The following is a 19,594-nucleotide window of genomic DNA, read 5'->3' as shown; positions in this document are numbered from 1 at the left end:
CCAGATACAGCATAATCCCAAGCAAATCGAAGATTTTTGGCTAACTGAGTTTGGTTCTGCGAAAAACAATTCCAGGTTCATGGATGTTTGTGTTTGTGCATATTTTTTGTTTCAGCTACAAAAAAAAATGTGGGAAAAGGTAATATACAGGCAACATTATATAATCCGATCTAGTTGAACCGTTCGTTAACTCTGAACAAATTTAATGTCAGGAGGAAATGTTGATACACACATCGTCAAGCACTCACTCAGAGAACCGAGGAGCAAGATGATTACGTTATCAGATACTGATTATTACATGTAACAAAAGTATGTAATTATAGAATATAAACAACGAATATATATATATATATATATATATATATATATATATATATATATATATCAATTGAAATATATACCTCTGAACAATTAACAATAACTTTTTCCTTATCTGCAAGGTTTTCATACCATGCAGAGCTTAATACTCAAAAATTTAGAAGCGCACAGTGACTTTGAAGTCGTTAAGGTAGTGCAAAAATAAACATATCAATTTCGCAGAGCTGTTGAAAATTATAGAATGGAAGCAACGCATGAAATTTCCACTTTTCCGGAAGGAAATTCAATAAATAAAACATTTTAAAATGTACTATATAATATTTTGAGTAGGAATATTGCATTGTAACTGTTGGTAATCATTGCATTTTGTTAGTACTGAGCTAATGAATATCTAAATGCTAGCATCACAAACGGCAGGACATCAACCCTAACCGATCCTGCCTGCCGAGCATGCTAACTAACCATTACACAAAGGACCGACTTATCCTCCGTCAACAATGTCTTGTTTATCCCGAACCTTTATGGGTTACTAGATTCAAATTTTGAACCAAAACTATTAGGCTCATTTTCTATGTTATTTAAAAGTAACTAGTTATGAGAATTAGTTACACGACTACTCAAAAGTTAAAGATTAAAATTATTCTCACAATATATTTATCTGTTCTAAATTGTTTCAATACCAATACCTCCTTAACGTATTTAATACATTGTTAGTGGTTTAACAATTAATTGCTTAAATCTTTTTTTTATAATGAAGCCAAACTCACTTGGAATGATGAGGATAAAATACCAAAAGAGTAAGAAAACAATTTTCAAAATTGTTTTTCAATAGTTTTGATTGCTTTATCACACAAGCGTATAATAGATAACGATAAAATGAAACCGACGTTAGAATAAATAAAAGAGATGAGTTTGTGAAATGTGACGTATAAACGTATAAAATTAGTATGCGTTATTTCGTTACGATAACTTGGAGAGATCAAGACGTAAATGTGTTTGATATAATAACAAGAGCTGGTACTAATAGCACAAACAGAAAAAGTTGAAATGGAGTAAAAAATGGAGTTGAAAACGGAATTAGTGGAAGACTGTATATTTTATTTTAGAATCATGGAAATCCTAAAATCAGACAATTTAGAACATAACGGTTTTGTAAGAACGTAATCACTTCATCACTCTGCCAAAGCTGGAACGAGACGAAAGGTTTTGATTGACAGGTTAAGTGAAGCGGAGAAAGTGTAGAGTAGAATATAGGGAATGATCAATCAAATCCTCAAATGTTTTACATTTACGTACACCTGTAGCCAATGCCGAGTGGAATGCCGCGTGGCTATGCCTTGTTTATACCGTTTCTTGTAATATGATTAGTAACAATATCTTACGTATTCAATTACACACTAAAAATAGGCCACACTTATTACTTATAGCCCACTACACTGTAGCTAGTAGTGAACTATCCGATGACTGGTATTAATAGAGTAGTCCACAGAACAGTTGAATGGTGTAACAATATCTACATCATAAAGTCCCCTGTCATCTTGTCTACTGGTGATATTGTGATGACATATGAATAGCTTATTTGTCATGTAATGTAGCTAGTAGTAAACGTCACATATCTGTTTGATGACTAGTATTGATTGAGTAGTCACTGGACAGATGAGTGGAGAATGCACGGTGAAACAATATCTACACCATAACTTCCACTGTCATCTACTGGTGATATTGTGATGACATATGAATAGCTTCTTTGTCATGTAATGTAGCTAATAGTAAACGTCACATATCTGTGTGATGACTACTATTGATTGAGTAGTCACTGGACAGATGAGTGGAGAATGCACGGTGTAACAATATCTACACCATAACTTCCAATGTCATCTACTGGTGATATTGTGATGACATATGAATAGCTTCTTTGTCATGTAATGTAGCTAGTAGTAAACGTCACATATCTGTTTGATGACTAATATTGATTGAGTAGTCACTGGAAAGATGAGTGGAGAATGCACGGTGAAACAATATCTACACCATAACTTCCACTGTCATCTTGTCTACTGGTGATATTGTGATGACATATGAATAGCTTCTTTGTCATGTAATGTAGCTAATAGTAAACGTCACATATCTGTGTGATGACTACTATTGATTGAGTAGTCACTGGACAGATGAGTGGAGAATGCACGGTAAAACAATATCTACACCATAACGTCCACTGTCATCTACTGGTGATATTGTGATGACATATGAATAGCTTCTTTGTCATGTAATGTAGCTAGTAGTAAACGTCACATATCTGTTTGATGACTAGTATTGATTGAGTAGTCACTGGACAGATGAGTGGAGAATGCACGGTGAAACAATATCTACACCATAACTTCCACTGTCATCTACTGGTGATATTGTGATGACATATGAATAGCTTCTTTGTCATGTAATGTAGCTAATAATAAACGTCACATATCTGTGTGATGACTACTATTGATTGAGTAGTCACTGGAAAGATGAGTGGAGAATGCACGGTGTAACAATATCTACACCATAACTTCCACTGTCATCAAGTGGTGATATCGTGATGACAGTCTAAACAGGCACTCTGTGTCTTGTACTGCAGATAGTAGTAGACGTCACATATCTGTGCGAGGACTAGTATTGATTGAGTAGTCACTGAACAGATGAGTGGAGAATGCACGGTGTAACAATATCTACACCATAATGTCTACTGTCATCTACTGGTGATATTGTGATGACAGTAAACAGGCACTCTGTGTCTTGTACTGTAGCCAATATTAAAAGTCTCGTGTCTATCTGATGCCTGTTGTTGATTGAGTAGTCACTGGACAGATGAGTGGAGAATGCACGGTGAAACAATATCTACACCATAACGTCCAATATAATCTACTGGTGATATTGTGATGACATAGTCTAAACAGGCACTCTGTGTCTTGTACTGTAGCCAACATTAGAAGTCTCGTGTCTATCTGATGCCTGTTGTTGATTGAGTAGTCACTGGACAGATGAGTGGAGAATGCACGGTGTAACAATATCTACACCATAATGTCTACTGTCATCTACTGGTGATATTGTGATGACAGTAAACAGGCACTCTGTGTCTTGTACTGTAGCCAATATTAAAAGTCTCGTGTCTATCTGATGCCTGTTGTTGATTATTTATTATATCAAATAGGATAGCTCCTGTTTACGTCTTCTTTAGAACGTTTTTCTGCCATGTTGTTGCTGATGTAACTAACCCTTTCTGAACTCTCCCTCTTTTTATTTGTACAGGTAACGTAAACGCACTCAATAGAACTACGAAAGTGAATTTAAAAAGTATTTACACCACATCACTTCAGGATAGTCGTCAGTTACGAAATATCAAGTTAGGTAATTTTTATAACGGAGGGGTACTTACTTTAAATAATTATTGTACTTATCGTACGTATAAATTTGTACAATTAAACTATTTAAATATTTTATGAATCGATTAACATTCAGTAGATTGGGTTCCAACTCATGATTGTGCTCACAACCCATGTTGTGAACTGGCAGAATAACGGTGTTGATTTAAGGATAATTGGAGATGTGTTAACTCTTTCCTAAGTTCTTGTGTTCACATGACAGAACACCGCCTGCTATCCTCCTCGGACCGACTCCAAAGGTCAGACCTCTTGAGGTTCGGGTAGCTCGGCCGTCTAGATCATGACCGCAGAGTGCGAGATATGGCTATGGTTTCACGTGACCCGCAGGGCTCATTACGTTTATCAACATTTCGGGGCTCTATTACCGGTCTTGGTCACGTCCCTGGGCTCGCCCGCTCGGCAGCTGCTTGGGCTTCCATCGCCACTGCACGCTGAACCTGCTCGCAGCCATCGCATCGGTCTACGGTAGAGGCTCACTCTCAGGTTTCATCGGTTCATTTACATAATGTTGAAAGCACATGTTAGGAATACTCGTATATCGTAGAAATGCGCCTATTTCAATCCTATACCATAATCTATGGAAAATATTTGCACACGTTCGCTAATAATTAACCACAATATCGCTAAAAACCCCATAAAACTATCTCGACACTTTTCATCTGCTATATAAATACTAGGTTAACTCTCTATATAAAAGGCAAAGCTGTCACTCACCACTAACCACCAATTCTTGAAATTTTTCAAAGGTATGCCTCGTGACTTACTCCAATAGGGGTTGAAATGAGGCAATTTCTAGAAGTATTATATTTTCTTTATTTAAATCTACATATTCTGGAAAGATGAAAAGTTGACATACACGCTCTTAACAGACAACAAAAATATTGTTATGCAGATTAACCACCTATAGGGCTTGATTGTAACCCTTAGAAGAACTATATTTATATTAACCAATTTTTGGTCCAAGTAGAATTTTCAGATCAAAGTGTGTATGTATTTTCTCAATCGAGGTGACAATACAAACGCTACTGAGGTACTAGAAGTTCCTTAGACCGAAATCAATTACGATGAGGGAAGTAAACGGTTTACTCTTGCGTTTGTATATATTCCAGTGCACAATGAAAACGCTGTTAAAGCACAGGAAATACATTAGACCGGAAGTAGATTTCAGTGGCAGGAAGTAGACGCTTTCTCACTAAGAAGACTTTCCAGACCTATGAGTTTATCGATCAAAGCAACAATGCATAAGCTGCTACGGCACCGAAATTACTTTAGTCCCATAACTGTCTGAACAAAGATATATCATATTATTACTCAGGTCACGACAAACCCCAATTTACCATACGAACATGGGTATCCAATGCTTAGTTTCCCGTCTATCTGCCTGTCTGTATGTGTTTCTAATACAAAATTAATATATAAAAAACTAATAAATTTAATCCTACCAAATTTGTATCAAACGTTTATGGTAACAAGGCCCGTACCAACTAAAATAAGTATTATGATAGTAGCTTAAATTCTTTCAAAATGTGTCATTACCTTTGAATATCTTAAAAACCAGCATTTTCACAAAATAATTCAATAAACAGCTGCTCCGAAATATATTATGCCTATTTAGCTCAGATCTTAGTTTTTTGATTTGAAGCGATGAAGTACATTAAGGCCTGTTGCTAATATAAATAAACAAAAACCAGTAGAGGTAAAGAAATGGTATTAACAATAACAATTAACTTCTTTATGAACCACAGCAAACTAAATTTAGTTAAATTTGTTCGTTGTCTTAAAAGTTGAAGTCCTGCATAATACTTTCCTTAAGAAAATGAGATTAACTGCAATAGTGTAATTTATCCTTAAACCTCATGAAATCTCATTTTAACTCAATTTTGATACATAAAAAAAGGAGTTTCGCCTGTGCTAGTGTGACGTGTGATGGTGCTTTTGAAAATTCTCGTACTCGTGACTTTGTGCTTGGGAGTTGCATCCTGTGTAACGCCCGGACTGGACTCCAAGCAGCTTTCGGCTATGTTTGAACCCTCTTATTTCCCTTCTTTTCTTCTTTCTGTTATTTATTTTTGTATGCATTAATATCCCCCCCTCCACCACCTGACGAAGAGGATACATTCCAAACCTCAAAACGTAGTGTTATACCTTTATACGTATAACGATGACAAATGTCAACAATCCTGTTATCCTTTCATAAAATACAGTGTTTCTAGGTATCAACCAAAGAGAATTGTTATTTGAAATTTGACATTATAATAATTTGCTATGTTGTCCAATTGTACTATGCTTTGATCATCCAAAAATAAGGCCAACCTTTTCGACCATCTTCTCTTTTATAATACAGGGTGTTTGAAAAGTATGGGTACGGCTTAATATTTTAAAAACCATAGGAGATAACATCTATAAACTTTGCACAGTGTCATATGGCTATGTAAAATATTTTGCCTTTCTATTACCATGACATGCCAACCATGGGGGGACGGCCCACAGAGGAAAACATGGAAATCTTAAATTGAAGCATGGGTCGAGTGATACCTCATTTGAAAGAGATCACTTAGTAGAGTTGAATGCCGCAAACCGCATCTCAAAAGGTTTATCCAATCAGAAATGGCGGCTTGTTTTAGGTACACATTGTGAAGTACATTATGCGCTGCCATTTCTGACTGGATCGTCGTATTCTGATGCGGTAGGCGGCGTTTCACTCTACTAACCAATGTGTTTTCACTGACTTTTTTTAATTAGCAAATTATGTCATAAATTTATAACACAATAAATAAAACTAAAAAACATTGGTATTTTTGTGTTTGGCAGCGCATAATGTACTTCACAATGTGTACCTAAAACAAGCCGCCATTTCTGATTGGATAAACCTTTTGAGATGCGGTTTGCGGCATTCAACTCTACTAAGTGATCTCTTTCAAATGAGGTATCACTCGACCCATGCTTCAATTTAAGATTTCCATGTTTTCCTCTGTGGGCCGTCCCCCCATGGTTGGCATGTCATGGTAATAGAAAGGAAAAATAGTTTACATAGCCATATGACACTGTGCAAAGTTTATAGATGTTATCTCCTATGGTTTTTAAAATATTAAGCCGTACCCATACTTTTCAAACACCCTGTATACTCGTATTGTAATTTGTGGGCGTATTTATTCAAAACACTTTCTATTACAGTTCAATCAGAAGACATACAATTAATACGTCAAATATGACTAAGAAATGTAAGTTCTATCTTTACACGTCCGATTAAAGTTAGTTATTTCTAGAAATTCTCCAGATACTGATTGGTTTTGTCAGCTCTCTAAACCTTACTTAATCCTAATTACGATCATGTTCATTGAGGTATCGTGCTAGACGTGGTTTTGGCACACGGAGCATGATATCGCGTTCTCTGACCTGGATCCAGTTCGATGAAGCTACAATACCTCTTAAAACCTCGATATCCAATCCGTCATTTTACACCATTCTCAATCACAAGATAATTTTCATTTTAATAAGACCGAACTTGAAGGTTACTTCACTATCTATATAGGAAAAACGTTCTTTAAGGTAATGCTATCGGGTTTTTATTAGAATAATTTATTTAAATTTTTAAATCGTAGGTATTTAAGAGAACTCCTCTCTAAAGTAAAATATACATATTTCATTACATAAATAACATAGTTTAACTTTACATGAATTTAAGTTAGAAATTTAAGTAATTTTATACCAGGCGTAAATACAAATTTCTGAAGATAAAAATGTGATTTTTTACAGTATGTACTTAAGGTATAATCTTAGGAGGAACATGTCTTTTAATGATCTATGACTTAAATCATAGAAAATTGTTTAAGGAAGTGTATTTAAGTCCCTAAATTAAAACAGAAATGACTGCAACTTCTGCGGATGATCAAAACAATTGTTACATTTTTCGGCTTCATAAAAGACATATTAAAGAAATCGTGGCCAAAATTATGTTTAACAATTTACAACAATATTCCTACAAAATACTGATTAATCCATCTTAATTTCTTCTGATGGCTCATGAAGATACACTAACGCAAAGTCCTTGAAGATTTAGAAAACGTTTACTTTTTCAAACTATTTTACCCTGAATGCTACTCAGAAATTGTGAAATGAGATTTTAGGAACGGTTTAGTTAATACTTTTAAACTATTATTATACAATGCTACCTCGCAATTAATACATCTATATGCCATAGAACATGAGTCCGGGATGAGACTTGATTGGAAACGGAAATTGCGTTGTTCTATAAAACGGTTTTGTTAACCTCCGTATTATTTTAACAAAATATTAACAGACAATTATTTAGTAGTGCATAAGGAACGGCTTGGCTGAAGATTAGTGTTTAAAGATGCAGAGGAGCGGATGAACACACGAATACCCGAGTATAGACGCTGTCAATGCTTGCCGCTTTTTCAAAGGCTGTCAATAAATTTATTCAAAGACCAGCTACAGCCTGAATGCTTTATCCGACGCTTTTGTGCGAAACCCGCATTATCGGTTGTAAAATTCGTATTGAAATATCAAAAGAAATATAATGTATTATTTCAGAACCACTTTAAGTTCCCAAAAAGACTCTCCAAAAAGTTAATATTTATAGTTAAGTTTATGAAATGCAATATGATCAAATTATTTTTAAGCCAATTTTAAATAGTAACTTAATAAAAAAATAGGTTACAAAGCTCTAAATCAATGTCAACAAGAAACTATAGGCGTACCAAGCTTATTATATTCTAGGACACAATCAATTCCTTCACTAGACTCATGCCCTCGAGGGCGCCCGTGTGCGTGTGCGTATGTGCGTAGGCAATCACATTTTCTATTAGCGCCGATCTAATCTCAAGTTCTGATTAATTCCATTTTAATTGACAATCTCGTTTAATTTATGGCCTATTTTGCATTAAGACGGCGTGTTCTAGCGAGGGATGGGAGAACAATCCATTTCCTCTCTTTAATAACACCTAAGTGACTGACAAGAGCCTAATTTCTACTCGCTACAGTCTCCTGCACAAACAACCAATTTGCAGTGTGGCTTTAAAACTCGTTAATTAATTCTCAGGTGGCCAATTTAAAATGATGAGGTGTTCCGGTCCGTATAAGAGTGTTTATAGAGGAAATCCAAAGTGCCAATGTTATAGGAATTCACAGTTTTCTGTGTCATTCATTTCACTGTCGGCAATTTCCTCACGTGGATTAACGAAACGTTAAGTATTGCATCACTAAAAATAGAACAAAAAACCTTGAAAATATTATGTCATATTGATAATAACAAACAACTCAAGGTAGAGTAGTGGTTAATATAATGCAGTGGAAGGGTAGACGTTGATGAGATGTTGTGAAAGCAATTTGAAGACGAATGGAACCATATTTTAATCTATCAAAATAAATAAAGTTCTACGTTGGACCAAAAGAACTTGTATACTACGTCTCACATCTCTGAAACTTTTCAATCACGATTTATCGCACAGACGGATAAATAACGACACGATTTTAACAAGGACCTGTTGGTTTCATAAGAATTAACCTGATACATTATTATTTGAAGAACCATCAATGTCATTGAAAAATATAATACTAATTAACAAGCAAAAAAGATATATTCTCCCCAATCCCCTGAGAAAAATACTCTAGAGTTAAACTTGACTTACCCTTTCATTCTCCTTCGGTGAGGAACTATCGACTACTCTGTTGTCCTGGGATCCTCCAAGACCGAGCCAGGACTCTCTCCCTACACTGCGCAGGATCATCCCCGCGTCCTGCAGAGGTCTAGGGGCAGGGCTGTACACGGTTACCAGGCCGTCTAGACCTACCACCATCACCCGCACTGTCCCACAGGACAGCGATCCTGGGACCCTCCACTCTAGGTCAACGGTCTGGGTCACCTGCAAGGACAAAGGCATTATGATGAACAATATGATTGTGTGAGAAATAAAGCATCAAGATCCAAATATTTCGATGATATAATTTGATGCGTAGTATAATCGAGCTTTATGGATAAAGAGTCGATTAATCAATCTATTAGTTAGAGATTAGCATCGGATATACTGATCTAACAATCTCACTCCGCATGATTCCCTGAAGCAGGAAACTATAGAATTAAAATAATTTTAAAGTGTAACGTGGAGTTTGCGAACCACATAGGTACGGGTCTGGTAGTGATGCCTTGACTACTTTAAGACGGACAATCACAATTCTAAAACGAACCAAAGAATATCCTGATAGAGTGACGACTGATTCATTACAATGCTTGCAATTGAATTTAATAACGTTTGCACATGACCAATATGGGAAGTTTTTATGTATTTTCATCTTATGAATAATGATAATAACGTATTCATGTAACATTCTGCCTGTGACTTGTACCTGAGTCCAGGAGTTGTCCGGGAGGCGACACATGAGGACGAAGACGTGCGGTGCGAGAGGGGAAGCGACGCCTGGTGGCGGCCAGGAGGCTATATCCCCGGAAACCAGGATGACCTCCTCCCCACGCGTCACCAGAACAGGTGACCGCTGCACCTCCAGCTGCAGATGGAAGCGACATGCTTGCTGACAACCGGCGTGCTGGAACATGGAACAACGCTGTAGCTGCAGTTACATTTAGAGTAAGTGTATGTGATACGTATACGTTCCTTGAGTTGTGAGGCACTCATGGGACTTGAAATAGTTCTTAGGTATGAAGTTCTTAGGTATCATAACCCAATGTACCCAGTAGTACGCAAGTACCAAGTTCCTCAAAAACATGGGCTTACATCAGATTAAATTTTTTCGACCATTGTCTGAGACCTGAGCTTTCTACAGTGCACAAAATGCATTGTTCGAAATATGATTCCAAAAAGAATAAAATAACCTATTGCAATTGTACAAGTTATCCCTCACAACTGTGATACAATTGGTATCTTAAAAACGACAGAATTTACAGGAGAGTTTAACGAGTGTTCTTTATCTGTTTTTGGAAGAATTTACAATTCCAAATTTCCACATTTTCTTTGCAGTAATTCAGTATAATTTTCCCATAAGAAACTATATTTATAACATAAGGTATATAAGCATTAGCATTAACAGATAATTGCATTTTTAACAATCTTTAACATTGAGATATCTATATTTCTGAAGTGGAATATTTATGGATTTGAGAAGAGTTTCTATTTTTTTAACACAGTTTTAAGCTTTATCCCTGTGTTCAAAGCAGAGCCTCATATAGCGGCCGGCAGTAGACTGGCGTTCCCCCACACGACTTTTTATATCCGCATTCACGCGTTTTCGACTCTAAGGAAATACTCAGATCTGTTTAGATAAATTTAGATGTTGAACACAGTTTTCACTGTGTTACAACATAATCAGTTGTAACATGTGCAACATATTAAGCGTTTCGCCACCTGTACCATCCCAGTTAGTGCAGGAGTCTAAAGTCTACTACTGAACCTTTCCTTGTTAAGATCTGGTAGACAATAGACCTATCTATTGCCCACATGAAAGCATCGCAGTGGTTATATTCGAAATTATGGTTATTTTTAACTAAAGGTAGGAACTCTTAAAATGTTATAAAATGCCAAAATAACTCACTATAACTGACATAACATTAGAGATGAAAAGAAATAATGAACTTCTGAGCCCCGATATACTGTTCTTCAATGGTTCAACAGCACATACTCAAATCATAGAAACTACTCAGCCCTATGCCATTGCATTTCCCATAACTATTATTACTAGATCCTTTAATATCCGTATTCAGGGCTCTACACCAGTTGTCACTAAACAATAAATTCAATGAATAATAAAATTAAAATAAAAGTTTATTACAGAAGGGTGTTTTCGAAATACTGACACAAATCTCAGTTATTGTGATGCATAGTCAAGGTGTGGCGGTTTTTTTTATTTAAATGGAATTCCCCAGTTATAATGATTAAAATTAATGCAAAGTCGCTGGTAACTGGTGACATTTACATACTTAGACATTTGTTTCATTTATGGCAGCGCTTCTGAACGTGCCTTTAGGTATTTGACTTGCGTTATTGGAAATATTGATGACTTGCCGGCTAATTAAATTCCACATTAGAATGGAAATCAAATGAGACACAAAATTATAATTAAATTCACTACATTTATCTATGGAATTATTACGTTAACGTGCCTGGAAACTTACAATTCCCTGGACTGGAAGTGAAACTCGGAGTGAAAGAACCAGCCAGGGACATTTGGCACAGGACAGGAAGTCCTTCCGGCCATTCGATGTGCATTGGATGTGTTTCCTGTAATATAAAATGTCGCTCCGGCATCGTTCGGTTTTACTACACATTGTCCTGCGTCACAGACACAGGTTCACAACTCCTGGGGACAAAGGCGGCAGGTGTACTTGACGCAGTTTCAGTTATCTTGATGTAGAAGGGACCAATCGGTTTGTCCTCTGATGGCACTGGTTCTTTTAAGTAATCCACCGAAATATTGTTGGTACATACTACATTTAGATGTCAAATTAGTAATAATGATATGATACAGTAAAATACCTTCCCATACCTCATGAATTATTGCAAGTTTTTATAAATTGTTACGGTTCTCTAAAAATAAATCTGTTACAATAAATCTGCAAAGCTCTATGTTTATCCAGTTTAAAAAATGCTTTACGTTTGTCATCACTAACAGCATTCTTCAACAAGCATATATCATCTGTACCAGGTTAAGGTAGCAATGAAGGATCAATAGACTTCATTGTGGACTTTCATTGAGGTATAATTTCAACCACAATAGCGGGATTCCTATCACGCCAGAATTACTATAAAGTTTGTTCAGCAGACTACTACGATTAACACTGGCGAGTGGTTTAGAAAGATCTAAAAATACACTGAATGTAGTATATGATCCTGCAATCCCTCAATCACAAGGTCGACCAATCAATCGATGGGGTCAAAAGTTGACAATACTAATGGGGTCAATAGTTGACAACACTTTCCTGAAGTCGAAATACTCACAGATATATTGTCTTGTTTACTCGAACAATTAATCTATCAATTATAATTTTTAGTTGAAGGAATTTCTTACCATTGGTAAAATGGATACGGGTCTATATATAGCAAACTGTGATCTGTTATTTTTCAAATAGGCCTACATGTATTGCCTTTGCCAGTTTTGAAAGAGTCAGAAATGCTCATAGTATATAAATTAGATTGATAATAGGTTCAAAATTATATATGTGTATATTGGATATACAATTATCACAGATATACAATCTTGCCTCTTAATTCTCCAATGCTTCACATGCTTCGTATAAACATAACATTGAAAAAAAAAAGTATTTCCCATAACCATGTTCCACCGGTTTTGAGGTAAGGTAGAAATTTCTATACAACGTTTCACTTTGCTTCGGCGGCCTTAAAAGCGGTATTATCTGCTGTCAATCACTTTAACTTTCTGTGTCAGTGTAGAATTCGAAAAGCACCGCCTTCGTCAACAAGCCTGTCTCCTTAGGCTTAATTCGTCGCAGGGTTTGTTCGTATTCCCTTCTCAGTTTCATTGAAGCATTGACAGCTCACTATACCCGAGTGCAGGAAAGAAGATAATTAATTGGGATCCGACCAATATCTAGTAGCGTAGTGCGTCGTCGCTGTTGCCACATCATCTTGCGCCTGGCACAAACTCTCTCCTAGTGGTTTAAATTTCGTTATAACTTTATTCGAGTTTCTGAAATTCTTGCATTAAAAAAATATAATGTTACGGAAATACATTATATAATTTCTGTAATACTGTAGCAATAATGGAACTCATTATTTACCAGCTTATAATTGATCATAACATCTAATAAATAACCTTGTCTCCTGAAAATAATTTCACCCATTTCCTACGCCAAATGCGTATTAACCTTAACTAATTTCAAATATCCTACAGATTACAAATTTTACTAAATCCTAAGAAACGCTGGCTTGTTAAGTATCGACTTTCAACTTTTGTTATTATTTATTAAAACAAGTTATAAATAACAGAATGAAGTTTTTAAATTTTTAATACTAATCAAATTATATTATATAACGATATATAAAGAACATCATCGATTGATTGATTTATTTCCATGTCATAATTGTATCGTAATGAATGTTGAATTAAGCTTCAGTTCACCTACCTCTTAGCCCAGCGTCGGAAATCCAACGCTGACACAGGCTTGAATCCTGAAATCTAAACTCATCTCGTCTGAAGAGATACACAACAATCGACGACGAAGAAGCTCAAAACGAACAACTTACATAGTTTCAACATCAGAGACACGTAAATTAAAAAATATAAAATTACAGTGTAATCTAGGTGAATTGGTATTCTCCTTGTCGCATAAGGTGCACTATGATGTCTCTGACACGATCTCTAAGCACGGTAGAGTTTAAGTGTAAGTTCCTGTAAGTTTACATAAAGTATCCCGCAATCTATTGCGGGAAGGGTTGATCCAATGCGAATGTTGAGTTAGCTACAGTTCACCTTCCTCTTACTGCAGCGTCTGGAATATGCTCTCTGATAGAATGAAGAGATAGTTTGTTGTACAAAGATAACGCCTACACATTATATGAAAAAACTATTATACTCTAAAATTAATATTTCGATTACCTAAATTAAACGTTACATTTATAAGTTTCATAATATGGGTTTAATCCAAAATCAAGTATAAACTTAGACATTTATAGAATTGTAGTTTTAATTCACCTTAAGTAGAGGTCTGATGGAGATTTTTTTATTTACAGAACAAATGATTTTTATAGATGAATTATATAAAGGTTTGATTTAAATGTGAAGATTTAAACATTCGAATAAACAATAGGAAGGTTTTACCCGCAAATCAGAACTACGTATCGACATTTGCAACAAATGGCATCTATTTGTTTGTAAACAGAGTAAACTACAGTTATCCATAATAATAATTCATATAATATTCCATTTGATAAAAAAACTATTCACAATTCGAGACGTTCTGATAAATGTTAAACAGGATATAAGATTAATGAACATTAATCAAAACACGTTAATTTTAAGAAGATATCGACTAGTTAACTAATTTTATTATAGTAAGGGATTAAATTTAATTTATCAAGAAACAAGAGTCAGAAGTGAAAATGAAGATAGTAGTTGGAGAAATTGTGCAGTTGAAACGTGTAGCAGAAGCACGGCACGGTGGCGCTGCTTAGCGGAGTTGGAAGGAAGTATACAGTTTTTAATAAGACAGAGACGTACCCTGCATGTACAAGCAGGTGATTCCACATTGATTTGACTTCACCAGTGTTGTGATGTCTTCATACCCGCATAGCGAAGGTGGAAGGAAGTATATAGTTTGTAATAAGACAGAGACGCTACCCTGCATGTACAAGCAGGTGATGCCACATTGATTTGACTTCACCAGTGTTGTGATGTCTTCATACCTGCATAGCGAAGGTGGAAGGAAGTATACAGTTTGTAATAAGACAGAGACGCTACCCTGCATGTACAAGCAGGTGATGCCACATTGATTTGACTTCACCAGTGTCGTGATGTTTTCATATTGCTACGCGCTCTCTCTAACTCCACTGCTAGTCCATTTAGTTTCGAAGACATGATCGGAGAGAATACCCAAACACTTATAGGTTCCTGGCTGTTATTTATGGTGTCTTACATATTTATCTGCAGTATAGTATAACAAGGCCATTGACTTGAAAGGCCGTCAAGTTCAAGCACTTTTCCAAGTCCTTCTGAGATAAGTTATAGTCTCTGAGAGATAACCTCGTCTCGGAATCACTCACATTAATAGCTCAAAATCATACAACTGATACTTGAATACCTTAAGGAATAAAGGACATTGGGCGAAGCCAAGTCATATCGCCGGAGAACTAGTGGAAATCGGACTACGACCTTCCTGTTGAGGATTTAGGAAAAAAACGTCAACTATTAATATAAAAGAAGTTCTCAAACTTTCAATAGTTGCTATTGACATATTCAGAGCCAAAGTTCATCACTATTACATAGCCAGCCCCATACCTTGGAACTCAGCTATGAGGTAGGATGAACCTTTTCAAAATAACATTTTATTTACTTCAATTTGTATAATATTGAAATAGTTTTGAACCTATGAATACTTGAGACCGGAAATATGAAGTCGGAGAGCGTAACCGTTTCAAGCAACCACATTGGAGTAACCCTATTGACCCAGAATGTAATGATATTCGATTATGAAGGTTCTGCCTGTACAACCTTCGATTAAAAACTGTTGCACACGCAGAAACTAAACTAAAATAATATTGAAGCGGAAATGTAAACTTGGAGAGCGAAAGTAAATGAAAGTATGTGAAAATGTTCAACTTACTACTTCCAAAAATACACTTTTTATTTTTTGAAAATGAAGATAAAATAAATTAGTATAATTATTAAACAGGCATTTTTAACTAACGCCCTAATTTTTATATATTAATTTTCATACTTATAATTTAACCGGAGGGGAAACAATAATATTGCTTTTAAATTATTATATTTAACTTATTTGGACAATAAAAGCACTTCTATTCAGTTTTCATTTCAACTTTCAAAGTAAATAACTAACGTCAATTTAAAATTTAACTTACTTTTGAGAAAACTACTAGATACAAAAACACTTTTTCTTTTTCAGAAATCAGAAAAAATTGAGAATACAAAGAATAACAAAAACGGAAATACAAACTACAGAACCCATAATGAGAAGTTTGCATTAAATTTAATTATAAAATGAGGAATGTGAGTTTCTGATCATGCATACACATACTTAAACAATATCTAAACATGTCTAGTTTAGTTTTACGATCAATTCGCCAACACTGACTTATCTGTTGCTCGACAGACAGTAAAAGTATATCCATGGAAATTCATTAATAATAAATGATTAACAGTATAAATATTGTACTTTTTAAGCTCTGACTTTATTACATTAACTTGAATACTAAAATTCTTTATACTCTTATATCATATGTCAGTAGTAACTTGTGTTTCTCGGTAAATTAGTAATTTCATGCACAAGAACATTTTTTCGTAACACTTAAGATATCCAAATTTAATAACAAAAATAATTTACAATAATTTAAATTCTTAATCAAATAATGTAAACTCTGATTCCGAGCTGCCTGAAATGTATTATTACATAAAAATTCACAACCCTTTTAGGACTTGTGCCATAGGTGCATGAACTCACGATTTAACCACAAAACTGTGACATTTTAAAGCAAGCAGTGAACGGTTTGTTGGGCAAAGAACAAAGCTAACTTATCGGTACCACAGTCGAGCAAGGAATTCTGTTCAGCAGTAGCGTTTCCAGCAGCAAGCACCGGCAACCACAATTGTAAAGGAGCAGCGCAAGTGTTGCCGCTGCCGTCTGATTTTGTAGGTCGCTGATTACACATTCAGACGCTACCTCGTCCTCACACAACGAGGTCTGGCTGAACAACTGTGACATGCAGCATCACAGACAGCATTCGTCTCTCCGCCACGACACACCGTACCGTAGCGTCATTGTCAACACTTAACTTGATTAAACTACATTTACCGGAGTTTATTTACTTCCTCGCTACGCCAACGCCAGAGTCACTCTAGATAATTATATGAGTAATTATTATCGTAGAAATGTTAACTACGGTATTGATATACCATCGATACTAATCTTGGCCCGTGTAATCAATTTGTTACATTTACAGCGACTAAAATTGTTAGCTCCAGGATGCAGGATTTATGATACGCTTGATTAAAATTTCTTGGTGCGGTTCATGTTACATGGCTTGGTTTGGTTGGTACTCTAGTTTGGTAATTATGACTGCAATCTAGTTAAGTTGGTAATGTTAATTGGAGTAAATTGGTTTGGTAATATTGCTTAGTACTTTTCAATTATAACTGGTACTACTTAGGTTGGTCATGTTGACTGTAACCAATTAGTTTAGTAATATTGGTTGGTACTTTTAGTTTAGTAATTGTGATTAGTACTACTTAGGTTGGTAGGTACTATTAATTGGCATACATTAGTTTGGTAATGTTAGTTGCTACTGTATAGTACTATTGTTGTTAGGTAGAGCTTAAGCTGGTACGAGTAATATTGGTTTGGAATATTTAGTTTGGTGATAATTATTGGTATTATTTAGGTTATTAATATTGGTTGGTACTAACTAATAGGTTGATATTACTGCAAATAAGCAATAAAAAGGTCGGTTTTCAATGATTATTTATTTATGTACACAGTTTAGTAGTGCAATCTGTGCAGAAGCTAATTTCCAAGTGAAGAAAAGATTTTGTCTTACATATTCATATTCATCGATTAATTATAAACATGTATCTCATATTAGAGTAAATTAAAATGAAGAACCTCACAGTACCAATCTATTCGCAATAGTAGCCACATGATTTTCAATGGGCATGAATGAATTTGTCAGAAATGAACAAGCCAAAACTCTCACATAATGAAATTGAGAACCAAGAGGAAGAAAAGATTGTTACATACAGTTGAAGTCAACTTATGTACCTGTACTTGTGTCCAATATTTATCTGGGATGGTTCTCTATGTTCTATCAGGAACAATGTGGTTTCTCTCACACTTAATTAGGATATGGTGACCTGCATTTAACATTCACTATTTTTCACATAAAATAGGAACAGGCTAAACAGGGACATGATGCTGGTACCGATGATGGCGCATAGCCTTGGTCTCAAAAAACTTTAGTTAGTGTTTAAGACCATCGAAATGTTTTTAACATTCATGAGATTTAACTCTTTAAATGTGATATAAGTTTTAAGTACGGAGGAAATCTCCCTATTCATGTGCATGTAAACATAAAAGTCTATAAAGAATCATCAAAGCCACAACTATTTCAAACTATTATTTTACCTTTAATTATATTTCTGGATGTTACACTCTAATGAAATCTTATATTCTCTATTCTAGCCCAATGCACGTGTATAATAATAATGTTCTGACGAAACAAATTGACTATCTCAAAATAAAGTTAAAGAATTTGATTCCGCTTTCATAGGTTGAGAAATGTAGAAGTTGTAGAAGAAAACTGTGTCAATATATTGAGTTTGAAACTACCGCAAAATACAGAGATTTACAATAAAAGGATTCGCCATCGGGCGAGCTACGGGAAGAGTGAATCAATGGAGTCCTGTTTGAGCATTCAGCTCTTGTCCCTGCTGTGGATCCCGGCTCGCGGCTTCGTGCGGGCAACCTCACTGTCCTGTAACTTCCTTACTCTTACACCACTAGTGTACAAATATGTGTGGGTAGTAGCAGAAATGTTTTATGTTTTACAAATATTTATTGGTTAGTTTGCAAAGCTTATCAATCTGAGGGGCTAGAAAAAAATATGTTTTTGCCTTTCTGTCTGCCCACACTATGTCTCCAAAACGAACTGACCTGAAGAGACCAAATGTCAAGGGAATCCCTCTATAAAGAAAAGCGCAATAGAAATAAATATTCTTGGTTTGATGACGGGTAGGCAATGTAGAATAACATGAAAGTGGAGATTATGAAGGACATTAGATGGTTAGTGTTAGAACCAACCACAACTGTCCGTCCACGGCTGTCCGTTGATATTTAACGGTTAGCCGTTATTGGTTAAATGGTTTTGATATGTTATTAGTAAAAGGTATAATAAAGAAATTAAATGTGTCCAAAATTTACTATTAGCTTATAAAGATTTTCAATTATTGTTAATTCTTATACATTGAGGATTGTTTTAGTATACGTGTAGACACACTACATGCAGTATAAGGCATTTAGCCGGGTAAACAAAAAAGTACTTTTAAAATAATAAACCTATTGTGTTAGTAAATCTACTTCTCCCAAAAGCGTCGTAGGTAGAATCATATTAGTGTAGTAGTATAATGTTTCAAATAATTCAAAC

The 19,594-nt window shown here is 35.3% G+C and overlaps 1 protein-coding gene across 1 annotated transcript in view; it reads right to left on the bottom strand.

Moving 5' to 3' along the window:
• LOC124356975 overlaps window positions 1-19,594 on the bottom strand; it is a 114,698-nt gene that overhangs the window by 21,588 nt on the left and 73,516 nt on the right. The window contains exons 4-5 of the mRNA XM_046808320.1: window positions 10,101-10,298; window positions 9,386-9,619 (exon numbers count right to left, since the gene is read on the bottom strand). Coding sequence (XP_046664276.1) covers window positions 9,386-9,619; window positions 10,101-10,298 — 432 coding nt within the window. The remainder of the gene's footprint in view (window positions 1-9,385; window positions 9,620-10,100; window positions 10,299-19,594) is intronic.

This window comes from Homalodisca vitripennis, chromosome 3 (assembly GCF_021130785.1).
Source record: "Homalodisca vitripennis isolate AUS2020 chromosome 3, UT_GWSS_2.1, whole genome shotgun sequence".
NCBI classification, from domain to species: domain Eukaryota; kingdom Metazoa; phylum Arthropoda; class Insecta; order Hemiptera; family Cicadellidae; genus Homalodisca; species Homalodisca vitripennis.
Note: the sequence above shows the minus strand (reverse complement) of the source record. Positions and strands in the feature narration are given on the sequence as shown.